Source organism: Columba livia, chromosome 7, assembly GCF_036013475.1.
Source record: "Columba livia isolate bColLiv1 breed racing homer chromosome 7, bColLiv1.pat.W.v2, whole genome shotgun sequence".
NCBI classification, from domain to species: domain Eukaryota; kingdom Metazoa; phylum Chordata; class Aves; order Columbiformes; family Columbidae; genus Columba; species Columba livia.
This window is the reverse complement of record NC_088608.1, coordinates 38,699,441-38,720,739: the sequence shown is the minus strand read 5'-3', so window position 1 is coordinate 38,720,739 and position 21,299 is coordinate 38,699,441. Positions and strand designations below refer to the sequence as shown.

At 42.5% G+C, this 21,299-nt stretch overlaps 1 protein-coding gene across 15 annotated transcripts in view; it reads left to right on the top strand.

The window, feature by feature from the left end:
• Positions 1 to 21,299, top strand: part of ANKRD44 (ankyrin repeat domain 44) — a 95,645-nt gene that overhangs the window by 40,205 nt on the left and 34,141 nt on the right. For 4 of the 15 annotated variants that reach the window (XM_021289789.2, XM_065069929.1, XM_065069926.1 and 1 more), the window contains exons 2-8: positions 7,040 to 7,123; positions 12,485 to 12,563; positions 13,135 to 13,205; positions 16,552 to 16,752; positions 17,309 to 17,396; positions 19,040 to 19,182; positions 20,573 to 20,785. In XM_021289789.2, coding sequence (XP_021145464.1) covers positions 7,088 to 7,123; positions 12,485 to 12,563; positions 13,135 to 13,205; positions 16,552 to 16,752; positions 17,309 to 17,396; positions 19,040 to 19,182; positions 20,573 to 20,785 — 831 coding nt within the window. In that variant the 5' untranslated portion in view covers positions 7,040 to 7,087. Of the gene's footprint in view, positions 1 to 5,797; positions 5,930 to 6,753; positions 6,911 to 7,039; positions 7,124 to 12,484; positions 12,564 to 13,134; positions 13,206 to 15,916; positions 16,083 to 16,551; positions 16,753 to 17,308; positions 17,397 to 19,039; positions 19,183 to 20,572; positions 20,786 to 21,299 lie in introns of those variants that run through there. The other 11 variants (XM_065069930.1, XM_065069925.1, XM_065069932.1 and 8 more) reach the window with 11 other exon arrangements.

Genomic DNA, 21,299 nt, shown 5'->3' with positions numbered 1-21,299 from the left:
GCCCCTCTACTTTGCCCTGGTGAGACCCCATCTGGCGTATTGTGTCCAGTTCTTGGCCCCTCATTTCCAGAAGGACAGGGAACTGCTGGAGAGAGTCCAGTGTAGGGCAACAAGGATGATGAAGGGAGTGGAGCATCTCCCGTGTGAGGAAAGGCTGAGGGAGCTGGGGCTCTTTAGTTTGGAGAAGAGGAGGCTAAGGGGGGACCTTATTAATGTCTATAAGTATATAAAAGGTGAGTGCCATGAGGATGGAGCCAGGCTCTTCTCGGTGGCAAGCAATGGTAGGACAAGGGGTAATGGTATCAAGCTGGAACACAAGAGGTTCCACTTAAATTTGAGAAGAAGCTTCTCAGTGAGGGTGATGGAGCACTGGAACAGGCTGCCCGGGGGGTTGTGGAGTCTCCTTCCCTGGAGACATTCAAAACCCACCTGAACATAGAATCACAGAATCACAGAATCACAGAATCGACTCGGTTGGAAGAGACCTCAGAGATCATCGAGTCCAACCCTTGGTCCAACTCCAGTCCGTTTACTAGATCATGGCACTAAGTGCCATGTCCAATCTCAGTTTAAAAACCTCCAGGGACGGCGAGTCCACTACCTCCCTGGGCAGGCCATTCCAATGCCTGATCACTCTCTCTGTAAAGAATTTCTTTCTAATATCCAGCCTAAATTTCCCCTGGCAGAGTTTAAGCCCATGCCCCCTTGTCCTATTGCTAACTGCCTGGGAGAAGAGACCAATCCCCACCTGGCTATAACTTCCCTTCAGGTAGTTATAGAGTGTGATGAGGTCACCTCTAAGCCTCCTCTTCTCCAGACTAAACAACCCCAGCTCCCTCAGCCTCTCCTCATAGGTCTTATGTTCAAGTCCCTTCACCAGTCGTGTTGCTCTTCTCTGGACCCGCTCCAGCACTTCAATGTCTTTCCTGAACTGAGGGGCCCAGAACTGAACACAATACTCCAGGTGTGGCCTCACCAATGCAGAGTACAGGGGAAGGATCACTTCCCTTGTCCTGCTGACCACGCTGTTTTTGATACAGGACAGGATACCGTTGGCCTTCTTGGCCACCTGGGCACACTGTTGGCTCATGTTGAGCTTCCTGTCAATTAGCACCCCCAGGTCCCTTTCTGTCTGACTGCTCTCCAGCCACTCTGCACCCAGCCTGTAGCGCTGCAGGGGGTTGTTGTGACCAAAGTGCAGCACCCGGCATTTGGCCTTATTGAACTTCATCCCATTGGAATCAGCCCATTTTTCCAGTCTATCCAGATCCCTCTGCAGAGCCCTCCTGCCTTCCAGCAGGTCGACACTCCCTCCCAACTTGGTGTCATCAGCAAATTTGCTGATGATGGTCTCAATCCCCTCGTCTAAATCATCAATAAAGATGTTAAACAGGACTGGACCCAACACTGACCCCTGGGGAACACCACTAGTGACTGGCCGCCAGCTGGATGCAGCCCCATTCACCAGCACTCTCTGGGCCCGGCCCTCCAGCCAGTTCTTAACCCAGCGTAGAGTACACTTGTCCAAGCCATGGGCTACCAGCTTTTGCAAGAGTATATTATGGGAGACAGTGTCAAAGGCCTTGCTGAAGTCCAGATAGACCACATCCACAGCTTTCCCCTCATCCACCAGGTGAGTCACCTGATCATAGAAGGAGATCAGGTTGGTCAGACAGGACCTGCCCCTCCTAAACCCATGCTGGCTGGGTCTGATCGCTTGTCCATCCTGAAGGTGCTGTGTGATTCCATTCAGGATGATCTGCTCCATAATCCTGCCAGGCACCGAGGTCAGGCTGACAGGCCTGTAGTTGCCAGGGTCAGCTCTGCAGCCCTTTTTGTGGACTGGGGTAACGTTGGCCAATTTCCAATCATATGGGACCTCCCCAGTGAGCCAGGACTGTTGGAAGATGATGGAGAGCGGCTTGGCAAGTTCTTCTGCTAGCTCCCTCATCACCCTAGGATGGATCCCATCTGGTCCCATAGACTTGTGAGGATCCAGATGGCTCAGTAAATCACCAACTATGTCCTCCTGGAATACAAGGGGCCTATTTGGCTTCCTATCTCTACCAACCACCTCCAGAGATGAGTTGTCCTGAGGGCCACCTGTATTACTGGTAAAAACTGAGGTAAAGTAGGTATTAAGTACCTCAGCTTTCTCCTCATCTTTGTTAACTATATTTCCTTCAGAGTCCAACAGAGAATGGAGGTTTTCCTTGCCCCTCCTTTTGTTATTAACATATTTGAAGAAGGACTTTTTATTATCCCTGACAGAATTGGCCAAGTTAACTTCAAATTGCACTTTTGTTTCCCTGATCTTTTTTCTGCATGATCTAGCTATTTCCATAAATTCTTCATAAGTAGCCAGCCCTTTTTTCCACAGTCGGTAAAGTCTCTTTTTATTTCTGATTTCATTCAAAATCTCCCTGTTTAGCCAAGCCGGTTGTCTTCCCCGCCGGCTAGCCTTTCGGCACACTGGTATAGCCTGTTCCTGTGCACTCAAAACCACCTGCTTGAAGAATGTCCAACCCTCCTGGGCCCCCTTGTTTTTAAGCATTGTTTCCCAGGGTATGCTCTGAACTAGACTTCTGAATAGGCAAAAATCTGCCCTCCGGAAGTCCAGCGTAGAGGTTTTGTTAATGGTTCTCCCTGCATCTCTGAGTATTGAAAATTCTATTATTTCATGGTCGCTATGCCCCAGGCGGCCTCCAACCACCACATCTCCCACCAGCCCTTCTCTGTTTGTAAACAGTAGGTCTAGCGGGGTCTTGCCCCTGGTGGGCTCATTTACCAGCTGATGAAGGAAATTGTCCTCTATACACTCTAGGAACTTCCTAGACTGCCTCTTCTGTGCAGTATTGAGCTCCCAGCAGATATCTGGCAGGTTAAAGTCACCCACAAGAACAAGGGCCGTCGATTTTGAGACATCTGCCAGCTGCTTGTAGAATAATTCATCTCCTTCATCGTCCTGGTTGGGTGGTCTGTAACAGACACCCACGAGGATGTCAGCCTTGTTGGACTTCCCCCTGACTCTGGTCCACAGGCACTCAACCTTGTCACTGCTGACCTCAAGTTTAACATGTTCCTATGTAACCTCATCTAGGCGTTCCTGCTCCAGCAGGGGGATTGGACTGGGTGATCTTCTGAGGTCCTTTCCAATCCCAAACATGCTGTGATACTGTGAACATTTTTGAAGTGATCCTCTCCCCTAACTGCTTCATTCTTAACCCTCTAGTGAGGAGCAGACCTGCCACCAGGGTCACCGTTGCTCTGCTGTTCTGCCAGACATTTTATTTCCCGTGAGGTTCGTAGTCTTGTGCTGCTGGGCAGAAAGCACAGGGCTCTTCGGAAAGCAGGTGGTGTAACATGGCACAGCACCTCACATAAAATAATTTACACCAGCTGGAATTTATGCCCTCAGAGATGGGACTTTCTGCTGTCCTTTTGGTCAGAAACATCAGCTTGGTGCCAGGCCTTCTTCCCTGCTCCGACCCAGAAGGTAGATGGGTTTTGGAGGAGGGGTGAAGAAATGTAAAAAAAGGGCAAAAGCTCTGGGAGTCAAAATGTCAACGTAACAAGAAGAAAATATTGATGTGACAAATGGATTAGTGGAAGCACTCTCTGCTGGAAATGTATAAGAAGAATTGGATCTTTATTGGTAGTGCCATTACAATCCCGGGCTGTTATTTAACATCATTGTTGAAATGTCTGTTGTGAGATATTACGCAACACACACTTTGTATCAAGATAAACCCCCAAGAAACTTCTAAGGAACAAATTAAAGAAGACAAACTAAATTCAGGATACCATTAGATCGATTATCCTCAATCTTTGGAGATATTCCAACAAATTTTATTGTGCTGTCTACAACAGACTTTTCTCCATTAAAATTGGTAACAAATGCTGGTGAATATCACAAATGTTATGCTATGATGTTTATTGTTGTTTCCTTTAAAAAATGCTTTCTTATTTTAAGTAGTCTGCAGCATGCTGAGTCTTTGTCTCACTTGACTAATGTAACTTCAAGACAGTATTAACTAATTTTCTGATACGATCTGCCAGCACTTAAAAACCCCACATACCCCCTCAAAATCCCAAAGGCCAAAACTAAAACCCAGATCAGTGTACAGCAATGAGAATGAAGGAAAGGACATGGGGTAAGCGGAATTAAACATGCTTAACTCTTTTCCTTTTTAGAAGTGATCTAAATTTAACACGCCATGAGTTATTTCAGTGCCTTTAACTGATAAGTCGAACAAAACATAGGCCATTCAGAGCACATTTGGTGTGAGAAGGAATTTCGGGATTCCAGGAACGGCAGGATGTAACCTTTGGTTCACCTGGAAACACAAGCAGTTCTTGGGGCCGTTGATGAGCGTCGTAATGAAAAATGGGAGGCAGCCAGAATCTGGAGCCAAGCTAAGAGCCAGAAATAGCTTTGCCGAGAGGCTTGTTTTGCACCGTCCGGAATGGCATATCAGAAATGGTGTGAACAGAAATACCGGGCTTGACCCAGCATTGCACGAGCAGAATGAATGCTGAATATTTTCCTTTTTAAGTATCGTGAAGGCTTGACTAAATAAACGCCGTGTTAAAGTTTCAGCAGTTGTTTCTTGGTATGTTGTAATAGTGTTTCTCTGCATAGTTTTCATTTTGCTTATGGTTTTCTTTCTCACTTGAAATGCAAGTGTGTATCGCATAGCGTGCTTGCTTTTTTTTTTCCCCTTCATTCCGAGTGTTTAACAACTTCTGAATTTGAAGAATTTTAAAGCAAAATATTTCCCTTAATGAAATAACCTATTAACGATGCTGTCACAGCTTTTATAAATTATTTCCAAAAATATGCTGTATCCATCTTTGATAATTAGGAAATGTCATTATCTGCCCTTCAGGAATTAAAAAAAATAAAAGTTATTTAAAGTTGAAGTCACTAATGCATGAACGTGGTTATCACTGAAGATCTGTCTGTTTTTTCCAGTTCACAGACTCTGATCGTTCTCCGTTATCTCTGTCTCTTGCTGTTACAATTAGCAGTGATAGATTCTATTGTAATTGAGCTATAAAAAGTAAATCTCGTGGCAAAAGGGTCGGGAGGACTAAGGCCGTTGCAAATGGGTGTATGGCAGCTATCTCCTGCCAGCAGAGGTTATGTGCATCAGCAGTGGGAGACTCAGAACCTGCTTCAGAGGTGTGATAAATACCGAGTTTTGATATCTACTGCATGTAGATATGACTGGGGCATGGTGGACAAAAATTGAGATGAGGATATTGTATGTCTTACAGGTCTAAAGGGCACGGTGTTGTGCTCAATCTGCTTTCTGTGTTAAGCAGCTGGTGCTAATTAAAAAGGTCAAGCGTTTCCTGTAAAACCAGGTGTCTCATTCAGATTTCAGGCAGAGGGAAGAAGGGTCAAACTGCCTCATTGTAGACTTCCCTCTTTTAAAAAATGTGACGGTGCACAGTACTTTACTCTCTCCCTATTAAAAGAAAAATCATCACCTGTAATTACTTGTAAAAATCCAGTAGGTTTGAAGTTCTTTTGGGTTCTTCTCTTGTGATGGTGCTGCTGAAATCTCACCCCCAGAGCCCAGCTGCTACATTTAGTTGGGCGCTGGCTGTGCCTGCAAGTGCGTTCAGAGACTCATCGGGGTGTTTGTTGCTTGGCCATGGGGTTTTGTTGCCATTCAGCTTGAAACTGGGGAGTTCTTTGCTTTCCTGTGTATTTCGTTATTTAAATATTATGATAAATGTACGTCAAATGGAAATATTTTGGTGTGAGCATTCTAATTTCATTCATTCACTAGTTCTTCCTAGCTGTTTGTGTTAGGTTTGTGCTAAGTCTATGAAATACTGATTTTTATTAGCACGTATAAGGTTAGAGAATCACTTTAAACAGGAGAAAAGTGGAGAAATGAGACCACCTCAGCCTTAGGTAAGTTCTGATTTGAGTTTGGTAGAAGGGAGCAGACTGAGGTTTGGCATTCGCATTGTCTGGTGGGGAATCATCTGTGGCCGTTCTGCCATGGGCTGGGAAGGAAACATCCAAAATAGTTCAGGTGAAATGCTTTATTTTTCTTTTTCCAAACATCCTCTATAATATGTAAGACTTCAGACACTTGTGATAAAAGGTGCTGCTTTTCTCCTTTTTCCATCGGAGGAGCGGCAAGAATGAAATTGCAGCGTGAATCATTCTCAAGGACACAAGGGATTAATATGTCTTAAAATAGACACCATCAACTTAGAAATGTATTTTCCACCTTTGAATATGATGAATTTTGCAGGGAAAAGCTTGGGGCAAAACGGTATTTCTTCTGTTCTTCCAGCTTGTTTGTGAATTTTGAGATAATCCGTTTACAAGACAGTAAAATTGTGCAGAGTCTTAAGAACTGATGGGGTTTTACGTGCTTAAGTAGTCACGCATGCTTCCATCCTGCAGCATTATTTTAAATTCTGCAATGAGCAGGGCAGATTGTTTCTCCCGTGTGCCTGATTATTTATTTATGCATTCTGATTCATAATAGCATAATAACAGACTTGAAACAATAAGATAATTATTTTGCTTCTTGGGTGGTTAAAATTAACTGCGCTCGCTGCATACTTATTCAGTAAAAAGATACAAGATGTTTATTGCCCAGAAATTCATTATCTGCGTGACGTCCTGTTTCTAAATGTGTGTTGCGTGACCATTAATCTGTGCCAACAGCAAGCACGCAGCAATATCTGATGTAATTAGTTTTTCCCTTATATGCTAAGGGGAACATCTGGGCTAATTGTGTGTTGTTGACAAAAGTTGCCATTCTAATGGGGGTCCCTGTTTGTGCACACACACGCTCATTATATGTACAAACATACTCGTGATTTCGGTTTATCCTCAAGCAAACTGATAGTTCTTACTGATGAGATACTCTTGGTGGTTGGTTACTGGGGTCATACAATGTCTATGGGCAGCATTAATAAACATCAGCAGGAATAATATGCTCTCCTTTTAAAAACAAAACAGACAAACCTATAATGCTGCTGCTTCTGTGTTTGTTTTTTCCAGCCACCACTGGTCCAAGCGATTTTCAGCGGCGATCCAGAAGAGATACGGATGTTGATCTACAAAACTGAGGATGTCAACGCCTTGGTATGTGCCTGAAATATATAAGCGCCATGCTTAGGAACTGTTGCAATGACAGTATTAATCACATCTTTAGTAATTAACACATAACAGAATGGAAATGATTTGGAAGTTAGAGATTTGGGGCTTCAGTGGAAGTGGTCTGAAATATAATTATCTCCAGGAGGTGACTTTACATTTTCAAAGGGTATGGTAATCATTCTAAATGTGCAGGTCAGTCAGGGACATTGTTTTCTCTCTTACTGAGAAAATGAATGAAAACAGCTGAAAGCTGCATAGTTTTATTCTCTGTAGACTTTGCTTTTATGAAGAGTCTTTGCAGATCAGGAGCTGTTATTCAGCATTTGCTTGTATTTGAAATAAAGCATCACTATAGGTCCCAGCAGAGAGAGTAAGGAAGCAGTATCTTGGCCATGATTTGCCCGCAAAGGAATTACTGTTCTGCAAATTGGCTTATTCGAGCCAGAACAATGGTAAGCAGCTGTAAACAAGTAGTAGTTAAGTAGTTTTGGCAGTGGAAAAATAAAAACTTCTCCATCTGAATTTGGTCTTTTTGCAGAAGTTGGGTTTTTGTTTTCCCCTCTTTGATTTTTAACTTAGATCCGTACTGTTAGAAATGAACCCTGCCGGTCCTGACCACCATCTGTGCCCTCTGAAAGCGGTGAGAATATAAAGCAGAAGCAGAATGGTGATTTCCAGGTGTTTCCTGGGCTTTTGAACCAGCCTGCCTTTTCTTCGTGTCTTTCTCTGACATAAAGCCAGTGGCTAATTCATGGCCAACTCCAGCAGTTTGTCTGGTGGAATCTTGGCTCTGGTTCAGAGCTGCACAAAGAAACTGCAGAACTGATCTTACATCTCCCTTGAGTTTCCTCCTTGTTTTCCCTGATGGTCTTAAAAAACAAAAAGAAAAAACCCAAAGCAACCAACCAAAAAACCCCTAAACCCAGATGAACAAGATAGTTCTAAAATTTCCTCTCTGTTTCTTCTTGTTGTTTTTTTTTTTCAAAATAGCATTTCCTGTACAAGGTTGTTATTGTAGGTTTCTCAAATGTTTTTATATCCTTTGGCCGCAAGTGTGGTAGTGATGGTTGCTAGGGAGATGTTCTCAACTGTCAGGTGTGATATTAAATGAAGAAATATGTGTTTTATAGATGAGTACCATAGTACTCAATAGGAAAGGTCATTGAACTTGAATGGTCTTGCCCAGAATCCCATTTAGGATGGTAAAAGTCCACCCATGGATGCTTTGCCTGAACAGCTGTTTTGTCAAGAGCAAAACCCAAAGCTGAGACATTCAAACCTGCCTGGACACCTTCCTGTGTAACCTCATCTGGGTGTTCCTGCTCCATGGGGGGATTGCACTGGATGAGCTTTCCAGGTCCCTTCCAACCCCTGACGTTCTGGGATTTTGTGATTCTGCTCTTTGGAGTAATTAGAAAAATACCGGTCAACATGAATTCCGAAGATTCTGCTCTGGATAGTGATTGCAGGCAAGTGGCAAATGCTTAAAATGGCACTAAAAGAACGATCAAAAGATAGCGTTTCCGTCCTTGTGCTGTGAGCTGGCAGTTTGCACCGCGTGCTTACGGTTCTATTTTAAGGGTGTTTTTAATTACTTCCATGTTAATGTTTGTCTAGTGCTCGGTTGCTCACGTGAGAGGAAACTCTGACAGTGTTTGGCGGTGATTTGTCCTTTGTCGATCGCTTTAGTTAGCTGCATTAATATTGGGATAGTTCAGATATAGGTAGGACAGGGAAACAAAATAAAGCACATGGAGAAACTAAGCAAAATTAGAGACGTATATTCATATTTCCTAAGACAAAATGCTGTGGCTGTTTGGCTTAGAGCTCTGGAAAGGCTTCTGGAGGATTTAGTCAGGAACTCTGAAGCTTCTGCTTTGACATCGTATGACAGTTTAGTGCTAGGTAATAGCTGCGTTTTCAGTGGGGGTTTAGCCTTTAAAGTGCTATTTGATATGATGATAATTTAAGTGGGAAACGACTGAGATTTTTTTTCCTACAGAAGGAAATTGTGAACGTTTCTGTTGTGTAAGGAAATTTAATATGAAATTGCATTGATGCAATGCAGGGTAACCAGCATGACTTTCATTTAGAATAAATATTTTTTTTTCTTTTAGAAAAGAAATATAATATTTTATATTTTATAAAGAAGGTGTTTGAACTGTGAAGAAGATTCTGCTGGAGTTCCCTGAGGGTCTGAAATGTTCTGAGTTCCTTTGTACAACATGCTGGTATACTAGTGGGTACTAAGTTATATATATTTATGCTGATGACTCATGTTATCAATGTCCTCAAAATATTTGATGCAGTAAGGATGTATAGGCTATTAAAAAGAGGATTTGGCTGTAGCTGCTTTATTTTCTTCTAAGGCAGCAATGTCAGCCTGAAATACCTGAATTTTCTAAATGTGCATCCATGAAAATGGAGGAGTTATTGAAGTCTGTCTTTTGAGCCTTGCATTGGAAACTTGCTGCTACATTTCCATTAATTAGGATAACAGTTCCTACAGTCTCAATCTAGGATTAGTAATTCATTTTAAAAGTTCTCTAGCGTGAAATCTCCTGCCAGCCCCATGGAACCAAAGTGTTAGACGGGGTGAAAGATGATTTTTCTTATCTCTAGAAGATCGAAGTATTGTTCTCTGCCACTTCCTGGCCACTTGGCAATTAAAGGCTCAATCCAGAAAAAATCTCTGTTTCTGAGGCTAAACTGAAGCCCGTGGGGATGAGAGGAGCTGGAACCAGGAGCTGCGTTTTCAGACGGGAATTTCTGTGCTTGGTAATAGCAGAAGAAAGAGCACGAGGCGTAAGTTACACAGCTTGACTGTGACCTCCCAGCTGGTGCTCACGGTGAAGCTTTTCCATTTCCTCAGTGAATTACAGGCTTTAATAAGAGAATCCGGGAGACGGAGGAAATCGTAAAGTGGCAGAGATTTTCTTTGTACACCATCGGCTTTTTGGCTCTGAACAGTTGTAACTAACCCAAAGAGTAGCTGCTCATTTGTTTTTAGCCTCTTCAGGCGTTCTTAACCCAATGTTTAATTTACCTGAAGTCAAGTTGTATCTGGATGTCTGATTTTTTTAAAAAAACCCATTCTTTATTTTTTAATGGTACCAGCGACTTTGTGCTATTTAAATAGGGTGTACTCAGATGTGTAACAACAGTGGTAGTTCTGATCTGAACAGCTGCGGTTGATATAAAAGTTCAAGTCCATTACCTCCTTTGAGATGTAGGGTGTGTTGAGGAGGAACTATTGGCTTTTTTCTTAATGTGCCTGTATATCTTACACATGCTGATATGATTTATCTGAGCCGCTGTTCTGCTAATCTTCGTGTACTCTAAGGCTCTGATCCAATAAAGCACTTAAGGACTAGCCTAACTTTAAGCCTGTGAAGGGCCTTATCAGTGTCACTGTGATCACTTGAAGAGTTTAAGCACGTGTTGAGGGTTTTGCTTGCTGAGTGTTAAATTCTTAATTTCCTTTATCTGTACTTTTTTTTTTTCATATGTCCGGATAATGTTACCACGCAACATCATCTCTTCCGTGGACTATAAGTCACTAATAGAGTGTTAATCTCTCAGCGCGGTTTTTCTAGCCATTGTTTAGGTTATCTGCTGTCTCCACTGACCTTTTGTTCCTCTGAGAACCGTACTTGAAGCAGGTCTGATGGGCCAATGTTATTTCTGGTTACCTTTTTGCCATTAATCACTAAAGCACTAGATAGCCTTGGTTCCTTGATAGAAAATATTGCTTGGTCTTGTATCGTTACCATTCAACTTCAGAATACTCTGCTCTGTTGCCAAACTTGGCTGTGTTGCAAAAACCTGCCGCAAAATTGATCACTGACAGGTACGATAGCTATTACAAGTGCTACATTGTGCTCATAAGAGGTTCGTGCATTAAAACGGACAAGCTACAAAAATAAATAAAACTTATTCTATTTTTGTACAAATGTTCGATCAGTCTTAGCAAATTTTTGCCATGGATAAGTAATACGAAGCAGTATTTAGGAAAGGTCCTGCGTGCACTCATGTAGCCTGTAAAAACAAGTCTGTGGTGGATTGTGTCTGAGCATATGAGAGAACATAGTTTGTGATTTTGATTCCTGGATGGACACTGCTTAATATCACTTTAATTTGCCTGCCAGGTGAAGTTCTGTAAGGTCTCTTTCCCTCTGACTGTGACAACCAGGGTGTCACGTCATCTGTATTTTGCATGTTTTGTGTGCGTGCCCAATCCATAAGATCAAAACCTGCTGAAGCAGAATGTGAGGACCACACGGACCATATATGTTTGAAAAAACCCGTACAAACATAAAAATTTAACGTAACTTCTGGTGGCCAGTGGCTCTGAGACTCACAGTGCTGGAAAGGTTTTCAGCGTTCCCATGACAAATGGTTGTGCTGCACTGATTTGCCCACATGTACAACATACTTTGAGGACAGTCCAAACCAGCTTGTGGCCAATGACCTCTTGGGCATGTTCAAAGTGAGATTTTACTTTACAGGCTCGGAGAGATGTTTTGGGGGAGAGTGTAAATACCAGTGGGGTTTCTGTGTTGGTATCATTTGAACCCGTTACCAGCTTACAGGATTTAATGCTGGTGGGTTATAATGTGATAAGTTTGATTGATAAGACTTCTAGAACTTCTTCTGTATTAGTGGTTAAGAAACCAAAGTGCAATACTTTTAGGGCTGGAAACGGGTCAAATAGCCCGATTAGCGGTATTAGCGGTTCTTGTGTGATTTTTGTTGCCCATATTACAATGTTTAGAAGTTTCTTTTAAAAGCCTGTATTCTGGAATCATCTGAATAAAGCAATAAAATAAAGGGTTTTTTTGGTAAACACTGTATTTACAGCCTTTGAAGTTAAAAAATAAAATCTTGAAAATGTGACTCCCTGAGGCTGCAAATTACAGGAATCAAATAAAAGTAGATGTGTTTTGGAAGATGTATATATGATTATTAGCAATTCTTCTAGTTATAAAGGCACAGACCTGACTGGTAATATTTTCTTTATTTGTACAAATGGGTGCGCAAACCCGTTTTGGGCTGCTGTAGGCAACCAGGCTAAATGGTGTGCAGGAACCTTTGTAGACTAAGAGGACTGCATCTCGTCCTTGTGTGGAGTTCTAACCCATTCTCCAGAGATATTCTGCTGAGGAGTCCGGTGTTATATTGTTAATGCAAACTGCATTACAAAGTCTGATGTCCAGAAGCACGTGAATGATGTCGTTGCGATACTTAAAATAGAAAAGTCAACACTATATACAAATCCATTTCTCTCTAACACTAACGCTTGCAGTTATGGACCATGACTTATAACTGGACAATATGGTTTTGTAGGATGCTGAGAAGCGGACTCCTCTTCACGTTGCATCATTCCTGGGGGATGCAGACATCATTGAGCTTCTCATTTTGTCAGGTAAGGTACTGTCCCTCACTGTTATTAGCTGGTAAATTACCTAATTGTAGAGCTCTAAGGAATACCCGGAGAAGCATATATAAATGAGCTTCGGGCAGTGCTCATTTCTGAGTTTCATAGAGCTGTTTGCAGTTATTGCATGCATAGAAAATATATTTAAATTTGGTGATACAGGTATAAAACATGCACTTTGACTGAGTGGAATTGATAAACAAAGCAACTAGTTTTAAAAATCTTCTAAAGCATTCAAACTTACAATATTTGTGGATTCAAAAACTAGCTGAAGTACCTATTTGAAGTACAAGTGGAGTACAAGTGAAGAACTCCTGTTAAGAAAATATTATTATGGAAAAGAGCAAAAGAGTTGTTGATGAGTCTGAATGAATTCAGTCATGCTTCAGCTCCTATCTGGGATCTGGAGATGCATTTCCGGGGTGAAAAGGGTGCCAGGAGAGTTGAGGGGAGCACTAAGGGTACCACATACCACAGCTCTTGTTTTCGGGAAACAGTTGGGCAAGATTTTCGGTGTCGCACCCACGGCACGGCTGTAACCTCGGCTGTTTCCTTGCAGGCGCTCGTGTTAATGCCAAGGACAACATGTGGCTGACTCCTCTCCATCGAGCGGTTGCCTCAAGAAGTGAAGTGAGTAAGGTCTGATGACTCTGCTTTTGCACGTAACCTACGTGCTGGTGGAAAAAGCGAACCGTTGAGGCACAAAGAGGCAAAGCATTTTCTGTTAGCTGGGCCTTTAGCATTGCAGCTGAATGCCAGATTTACAAGTTCATTATAGCTGCTTTTGAGCCTTAATGTGGTTGATCTTTGCCTTGTGGAATGCTTTATGTTATCAGAGTAAGTACCTGAGTGACCATCAGCTGGAGTGGGTGACCAGGGCTGAGGTGGGATATAGTCCACAGTGGTCTACAGTGGCCACATCATCTTTGAATGGTGAAACAGAGAGGAATAAATCCACATGGAGTCTACAGTGGCCACATCATCTTCAAAAGGTGAAATAAAGAGGGATAAATCCACATGGAGTCTACAGTGGTCACATCATCTTCAAAAGGTGAAATAAAGAGGGATAAATCCACATGGAGTCTACAGTGGTCACATCATCTTCAAAAGGTGAAATAAAGAGGGATAAATCCACGTGGAGTCTACAGTGGCCACATCATCTTCAAAAGGTGAAATAAAGAGGGATAAATCCACGTGGAGTCTACAGTGGCCACATCATCTTCAAAAGGTGAAATAAAGAGGGATAAATCCACGTGGAGTCTACAGTGGCCACATCATCTTCAAAAGGTGAAATAAAGAGGGATAAATCCACATGGAGTCTACAGTGGCCACATCATCTTCGAATGGTGAAATAAAGAGGGATAAATCCACACAGATGGGTGCATGCTGTGCGTGTGCCAGAGGGGAGTGGATGTGTATGTGATCCAACACGTATTACCACATAGTTTGGTGTGGTTAATTGCATTTAAAGGCATCCATTAGGTATTCTGTTAATGCATTTGATTCATGCAAAAAGGGAGGGTTAGCCCATATTTCTTCTACTTGACAACTAGAAATCTTCTGGCATCATGTTGTTGTTCTGCTGCTGTCTCAAGAAGGAGCAGCACTAAATATAGGGAGTGCAGCTCAGGCATGACTGTGTTTTCAACTGCACGGTGGTTCTTGGCTTTCCATTTTGGCCCTCCCCGTGTACTTTTATCCTCCGAATACTTGGTTAACAGCGAGCCCAACTGCAGACCAAACTGGCTGCTGGGGTGGAGGGGAGGAGCTGGAAAAGGGACAGAGGGTGGCTGTTCTCCAGGGACTGACGACTGGAATCACCTCTGTAACAGCCCCAAGCGCTTGCCAAGCCTGCAGGCTGGAATCCTGGGCTCGCCTCTGAACTCCGGCATTGTTTGCCTGCTGGCCGAGCTTCCCAGCTGCTGGCATCCGCTGAAACCCTCTGAAAGGAATATCTGATAGACTGTGAATGCTGTAATGAGGCAAAATACAAAAAGCCGTGTTGGAAAACAAAGGTCAGGCTTGAACCTTAAAAAACAGCTGCAATCTTTCTGATGCGGGAATTGCAGCGTGCTTGGTTTCTTTTTTTGGATGTGTCAGCATACATGGCTTTTATTGTCAGTGACAGTCCTAACAGAAAATGCCTGTCTTCCTGCGGGTTTGTGTCTCATCTTTAACTCTTTGTTAGCCGGAGGCCAATTGCAGGACGAGAAGCCGTGATGCCAGCAGCGCTGGTACCTCCAGCGGGTACGCAGGTGTGATAGTGATGCTGAGCCTTTGATGCCTTTTCATGATCTGCTCTACGTTTTATAAACACACATGCATTTCTTCTCCTGGTCTTTCTCCTTTGTTATTTGGATGATAATTGCTACTTTGGGTACTTTTTGAGGCTCTTTCAGTGCTGTGCAGCTTCAATATAATCGGACAAAGCTAATAGTGATAGTAGGTGAATCCAAAGTCCACATTGATAGTAGGAGATGAACTCATGGCCCAGAAGTTGTCCAGCAGGACTTGGTGTGTTTTTTGTGGATGCATTTGCTTTCAGAATGGTAACCTACAAGTTTTAAGTTTTATTATCAATCTTTTCTTATGAAGCTTTCAGAGGATTCAGAAGTTGTCTCTTTGCACCCTTTCATAGGTTGTTTAAAATCATGAACACATTTTTACTTAAGCCTTAATGATTTTTCAGGTGGGCTTTAGGGATTTAAATGTTTGTTTCCAAATCGACAGCCCTCAGGTGTGTCTGAAGGACTGTTAATAAATGTATCAGCTTTCAGCCTTAGATAGTTTGAAAATGTAAAGAGATTTCGCTCTGATAACTTGGGGTAGCTGGAGACACTGAATACAGAAGCTTACACCGTTTTCCTGCTCACTTCATGACCCAGCTGGGTAGGTCTCCAGTGAATTACATTTAAATGACTTTAAAAATGGTAGGCTTGTAATTTAAAAAACCAAAATGCAGTTGGGACATCAGCAGTGATGTATCGTTATCAGTGCTGTAAGAGACACAGTGTCACTAACTGAACAAATCTGTTGGAGGCCAGTATGAGATGGCTGTAGAAAATGAAATTGATGAGGTTAGGTGAGGACAAAGAACTAAAGCTCCTAGTGATGGACGAACTGTTGATACTCAGGCGCTCCCCTGGGCCTTTCTAGATAAAAAAGTGCTATCTAAACACACTGTATGTTTTATTCATTAATAAAATTTTGGCTGGGTTTACCAGAAAACTCCTTGGTTTATGGAAAAAGAATAAGGTACTGTGTAGGATGCAGCACTCCCACTTACCAGCTGTGACTCACAGACAAGGCTATGTGAACACCACTATGGTCCAGTGGTTCCTTTGTGATTTGTTTGTTTGTGGGGGAAAAAAGGAAGAAGAAACAAAACATAATTTTGAGAGAGGCTTGTTTTTTTTCATCTGATTTGCTTAATGGCAGATGCATGAGGAGAAGCAGAAAAGACCTGGTGGTGAATTCTGCAGTGAGACAGTCTCTCAAGAGAGAACGGTACATTTTCTCACTGGGAAATATTTACTTTTAACCTTCAAAATTAACCTTACAGGATGTTGTTTGGTCTCAGGCTGACAGAATGGATGTTGCAGTGGAGACCCTTGGCCTATGCTTAGCCCTCGGGGAGTGAAGGAATGCAATTGCTAATATGGGGACACCAGCATCCATGAACCCTTGCCTGGGATTCTCATGTTTCTGCAAAGCTAAATTTTTGTTTTCACGTATTTTATTTTATCCTCTTTCCTGTTTATAAATAATACTCACAGTGATTTGCTGTGATTTTACTCTCCAAAATAATGTGCTTTTCGTTTTGTAAATGATTTCTGTAACAGTGAGCTGAAATAAGCACATTCGTTTCTTCACTGAGAGCACAGTTGTGATGACTGAGGTACTGAAGGGTCATCTAACAGGCTGAGCCTCAAATAGGCCCAGGAACCACTTGGTTACGGATATAACTGTGTTGCAGGAAGCAGTGCAAGTGTTGATCAAGCACTCGGCCGATGTCAACGCTCGGGATAAGAACTGGCAGACTCCGTTGCACGTGGCGGCTGCAAACAAGGCGGTGAAGTGCGCAGAAGTCATCATCCCCATGCTGAGCAGCGTCAACGTCTCTGACCGAGGGGGGCGGACAGCGCTGCACCACGCGGCTCTGAACGGTCATATTGAGGTGAGTGGTTTAAGAGCCTCATGGATCAATGTATTTTCCCAGTTCAAACGGTTGATGTGCTGTGACTAGGTCTAGACTGAGCCCCATATCCCTGACCCCCATGATTCCTATCGTTCAGCTGCTTTCCAAAGTGCGACAGGTTTCCTACCTGTAAAAACGAGACAGTGGCTGCTAAGTTGGGTTGAGAGTGTTGATGTGCTCCACAGGGGGGATCTGGACTGTCTGGTTCACTGGGCTGAGGCCAATTGTCTGAGGTTCAACAAAGCCAAGTGCCAGGTCCTACACTTGGGTCACAACAACCCCATGAACGCTGCAGGCTCAGGGAAAAGCGGCTGGAAAGTAACCGCTGGAAAAGGACCTGGGAGTGTTAGTCAACAGTGGATGAACATGAGCCAGAGTGTGTCCAGGTGGCCAAGAGGCCACCAGCAGCCTGGCTGGTACCAGCACTGGTGTGGCCAGCAGGCCCAGGGCGGTGAGCGTCCCCCATAACAGATTTGTTGTGACCTGTTGAGTGTGTGATCTGCAAGGTTGGTTTATTTGCTGTTGTTACTTCTAGATGGTGAACTTGCTCTTAGCCAAGGGGGCAAACATCAATGCTTTTGACAAAAAGGACAGAAGAGCTCTCCACTGGGCAGCGTACATGGGTAAGATTTGGGCTGTCACTCCTTTTTTTTAATTTCCTATTTGCAAACCAATGGTATGTTTTAAAATGGAGAAGAGCAGACCTGGCCATGGCAAGGGAGTGTTGTCTTTACCCTGAAAAGGGAAGGGTTCAGCTGATCTAAATACACGCTGTCCATTTTAGGTTTTGTAGCTGCTGTGATTTCCTTTTTAACACAGTTAATTGTGGGCTTTTTGTATTCCTTTTTTAATTTTGGTCTTTTTATCCTGACTCTTAATTTCAGCCTGAATTATGTTTGATTTTGAAAAAATACAGGTTATATTTGTTTCAGTTTTTGCTAAAAACTACTTTATATAAAATGCAGTTAAATATGATAATAAATTTTGCCGTTTATCTATAAGTAGCTAAGTGATGATGTTGTTAGGAAGCACTTTATAGGCTTTCTTCCTGTTGGGAGCAAATTGTCATATTTTATTGCAGAGTGGACAAGTGCAACCAATTTGCCTATTCAAAACATCAGTGGTGTTATCAAACACTGCTTAATTAAATCAATTGACCTTATCATTCCTTTTGAGTTGAAGGAAAATTCAAAAATACTAGGACAAGATTGCCTGTGATTGTGGTCACACCTGTTCAAGAGCTTTTGTTGGCCAAGCAATATGTTCCAGATTGCGATGTGTGAGGTGGTGTGTGCCCTCAGCCAGGAACTCTTTCATCTCACCTGTCAAAATCTTGATTTCAATCCTGACACTTTTAGAAATGAGATAATAGGAGATTTCAAACTGCGAGAAAAGCATATTGTATGGTTTTTAGCCATGCACAGACAGATGGAAGATTTGTGCCAATGAATGCGGTTTGGCTTTTAAGCTTTGAATCCATTCTGTAGAGGTGAAAGGGTTTTACATTGTGCTGTGCAATTCCACATCTTTTTTGCCCTTAATGATTTTCAGAAATACATTATGTAGTTTCAAAATATTTAGTTTACATTTAAGGCCTAAATTAGCAACCGGATTTAGGATTCTGTAGTGTAATTTGGACAGAATTTACATAACGATACCTGAGCATCTTCTCCTGTAAACCCTCATGTAGTTCCTGGAATGCTTAAATATTTTTGGGCACTTTGGACTTTTACCATGTAATTTCCTGTGTCCTGTACATGACCAGAGCTGCCCCTGTCATGAAAGTGCTGTACAACTCAGATACCTTCATTTTAGTATTTATTAAAGGTATTTTGTATTGCTAACAAAAACAAAACCCAAGTGTTAGCAGTTGTGTTTGCAGATGACATCAACCGGGTGCTGTTTTGAGAGGCTTGTGTTGCAATGCTCCTGTGCTCACTGTAACAGGGAGAATAAACCACAAACTGTTGCTTTTAAAGAAATAAATGAGAAAGAAGTGTGTTGTTGTTCTTTTAATGACTGGAACCCTAATTCAGTAAAGAACAATTGCACACATTTGGTGAAGGTGAGTGCATGGATTTCTCGACAAGGCCTGGAGCTAGGATTAAGAACGTCTATGAAAATGCATTCTTTTTCCTTGTAAAACTGTGAGAGCATTGTTAAACAGCGGCAAAAGGGCCAGCACACTAGCAAGAAAGCCATAATTTGGGAGAAGTGGTTCTGTAGGGTGACGCACTCATTGATTTCTATCTTTCCTCTTTTGAAGGTCACCTGGAAGTTGTTGCCTTACTGATTAATCATGGTGCAGAAGTGACGTGTAAAGACAAGAAGGGTTACACCCCGCTTCATGCAGCTGCGTCCAATGGGCAGATTAATGTTGTGAAACACCTCCTGAACCTGGGGGTAGAGGTATGTGCTTATTGTGCCCTTTGTGGCTTCCACGTTACTCCACACCTGGAGATATTCTATTCTTCTTTCTTATGGATGCTGCTACAGACATTGGCAGAGCTTCTAAAAAAGAGAATTCCCATTTTCTGGACTGCCTCGTGCTTCATGTGGTCTGTTGGTTCAAGAGCCAGGGAATATTCTGGAATAAAAAATGTCTGAAATGGACAGTAAATTCCAGGCCACCTTGCTGAAGAAATCAGGAAATATATGCTGTTCCTGCAGAGGAAGATGGAATAACAAAATATCCCTTGGCTCAGTGTTCCCCAAAGGGAGTCTGATGAACGGTTGTTCTCGACATATACGCTGTGTGCTTTACTAAACAGCAGTTCAGGCTGTTTAAGTTTAGGGACCCGTGTTTCGTCTATAGCTGATGGAGGGCAGGAGAAGCATTGTTTTCACTCTGGAAAAGAATACTTTTTCAGGGCACAGACTTCTCTTAGTGTAATATTGTCACCTCAGTGGTTCAACGCAGCAGTGAGATGGCCAGAAGAGCCTGCACTGGCTAATCAGAGATGTCAAATAACGCCATTGCATTTGTCTTTGCATTTTCAGCTGACTTGACCTGCCAAAAAAATGTCAGAAGTCCGTGTTCACAGGCTGTTGACTGTGAAGGGGAGTAGGTGTTGCCTGTTATTAGCAGCACTATGCTAATAACTCCCTTTAGCTTCCACGTTTTCCACCACTGGGGACACGATCCTTGAGACGGCTGTATTTCATTGAAGGGTATTCACGTCACCCCTGAGTCTTTTGTACAATCTGTCTTGTCCTGTTTTACAGAACAGCACTTGAATACTAAGCTGGTCATCAGGCAGTAACACAATCTTCATTACATCTTTATAATACTAAGCTACTGAAAGTGGTTCCTTATTGAAGTGTAAATGGCTGTCCAGTTTCACCTTCCCTTCATGCAGACACCTTCACTCCCTTCCCAAAGAAATCTGTGGAAGGAGCTCTTAAGCCTGATTCCATTCACAAAAATTCAGTAGTCGATGTTTTATTTAATAAGGATTGTGAGCTTTTTCTTTATCCTACTTTCCCACTTACACATAAGTGCTTTCCAGCTTGTTAGGGCTTTTGTCATCATCATCATTACATAGTCCAGCTATCAGCTTTAAGCTTCAGACTGACTTTTTGAAATTGCTGGTAGGATAAAAAGTGAATAACTGTAAAGGTAAAGCTTTCCAAATTAAGTTTTCTGGGAGTATATTTTTGTCAGTGAAATTCGCTGGTGAGAAATGTGTCCTATGACAGTTGAAGCCTCCAGCTATTTCCATTTGCAACGTGTGATGCATTATGTAAAACGCTAAGCTGGTGTCCGTAATTTTAACTGTGTCTCCTTGTCTCACTGTAGATTGATGACATGAACATCTATGGAAATACTGCATTGCACATTGCCTGTTACAACGGTCAGGATTCTGTTGTTAATGAGCTGATTGACTACGGTGCTAATGTAAATCAGCCTAATAATAATGGATTCACTCCCTTGCATTTTGCTGCTGCCTCCACTCATGGAGCACTGTGTCTTGAACTGCTGGTGAATAATGGGGCAGATGTCAACGTTCAGGTAAAACTCGCATTGCAGCTCTTCGGTTTTACTTTACCCTATTTTGCATACCTCAGGAGACGGTCAAAATGTTGTCTCAGGGAGTGGTGGTAAGTCAAGGAGCTATTCCTTTCTGGTGTTTTGCTTCCCTCTACAATATGGATTGAATTAAACCTGATCCTAAAAATTTCCACTTGACCTTCCTGGGGAAGTAAGAACCAAAGGTTGTTAGTTTACCTTATTTTAGAGCCTGAGTTTATGAAGTCTGATTGCATTTAGGATATCTGAATGCTCTTGAGATGTAGTTGGTACATCTTGATGAAGCTGAAAGGGGCTTGCTGTTATCCAACAGAGGGTACCACTGTAGGCACCAGGAGACTTGAAATCTCCGCGTCCATACAAGATTTTGACTGCTTGACTTTAGACTCTGAGTGTTTCGGGTTCCCGTCTGTAAAACTGGTCTAGCGCAGAACTCCTCTGGCAAGTCCCTTGAGATTAGTGGATAGTCTGGGCACTATTTAAACGCAGAATCATT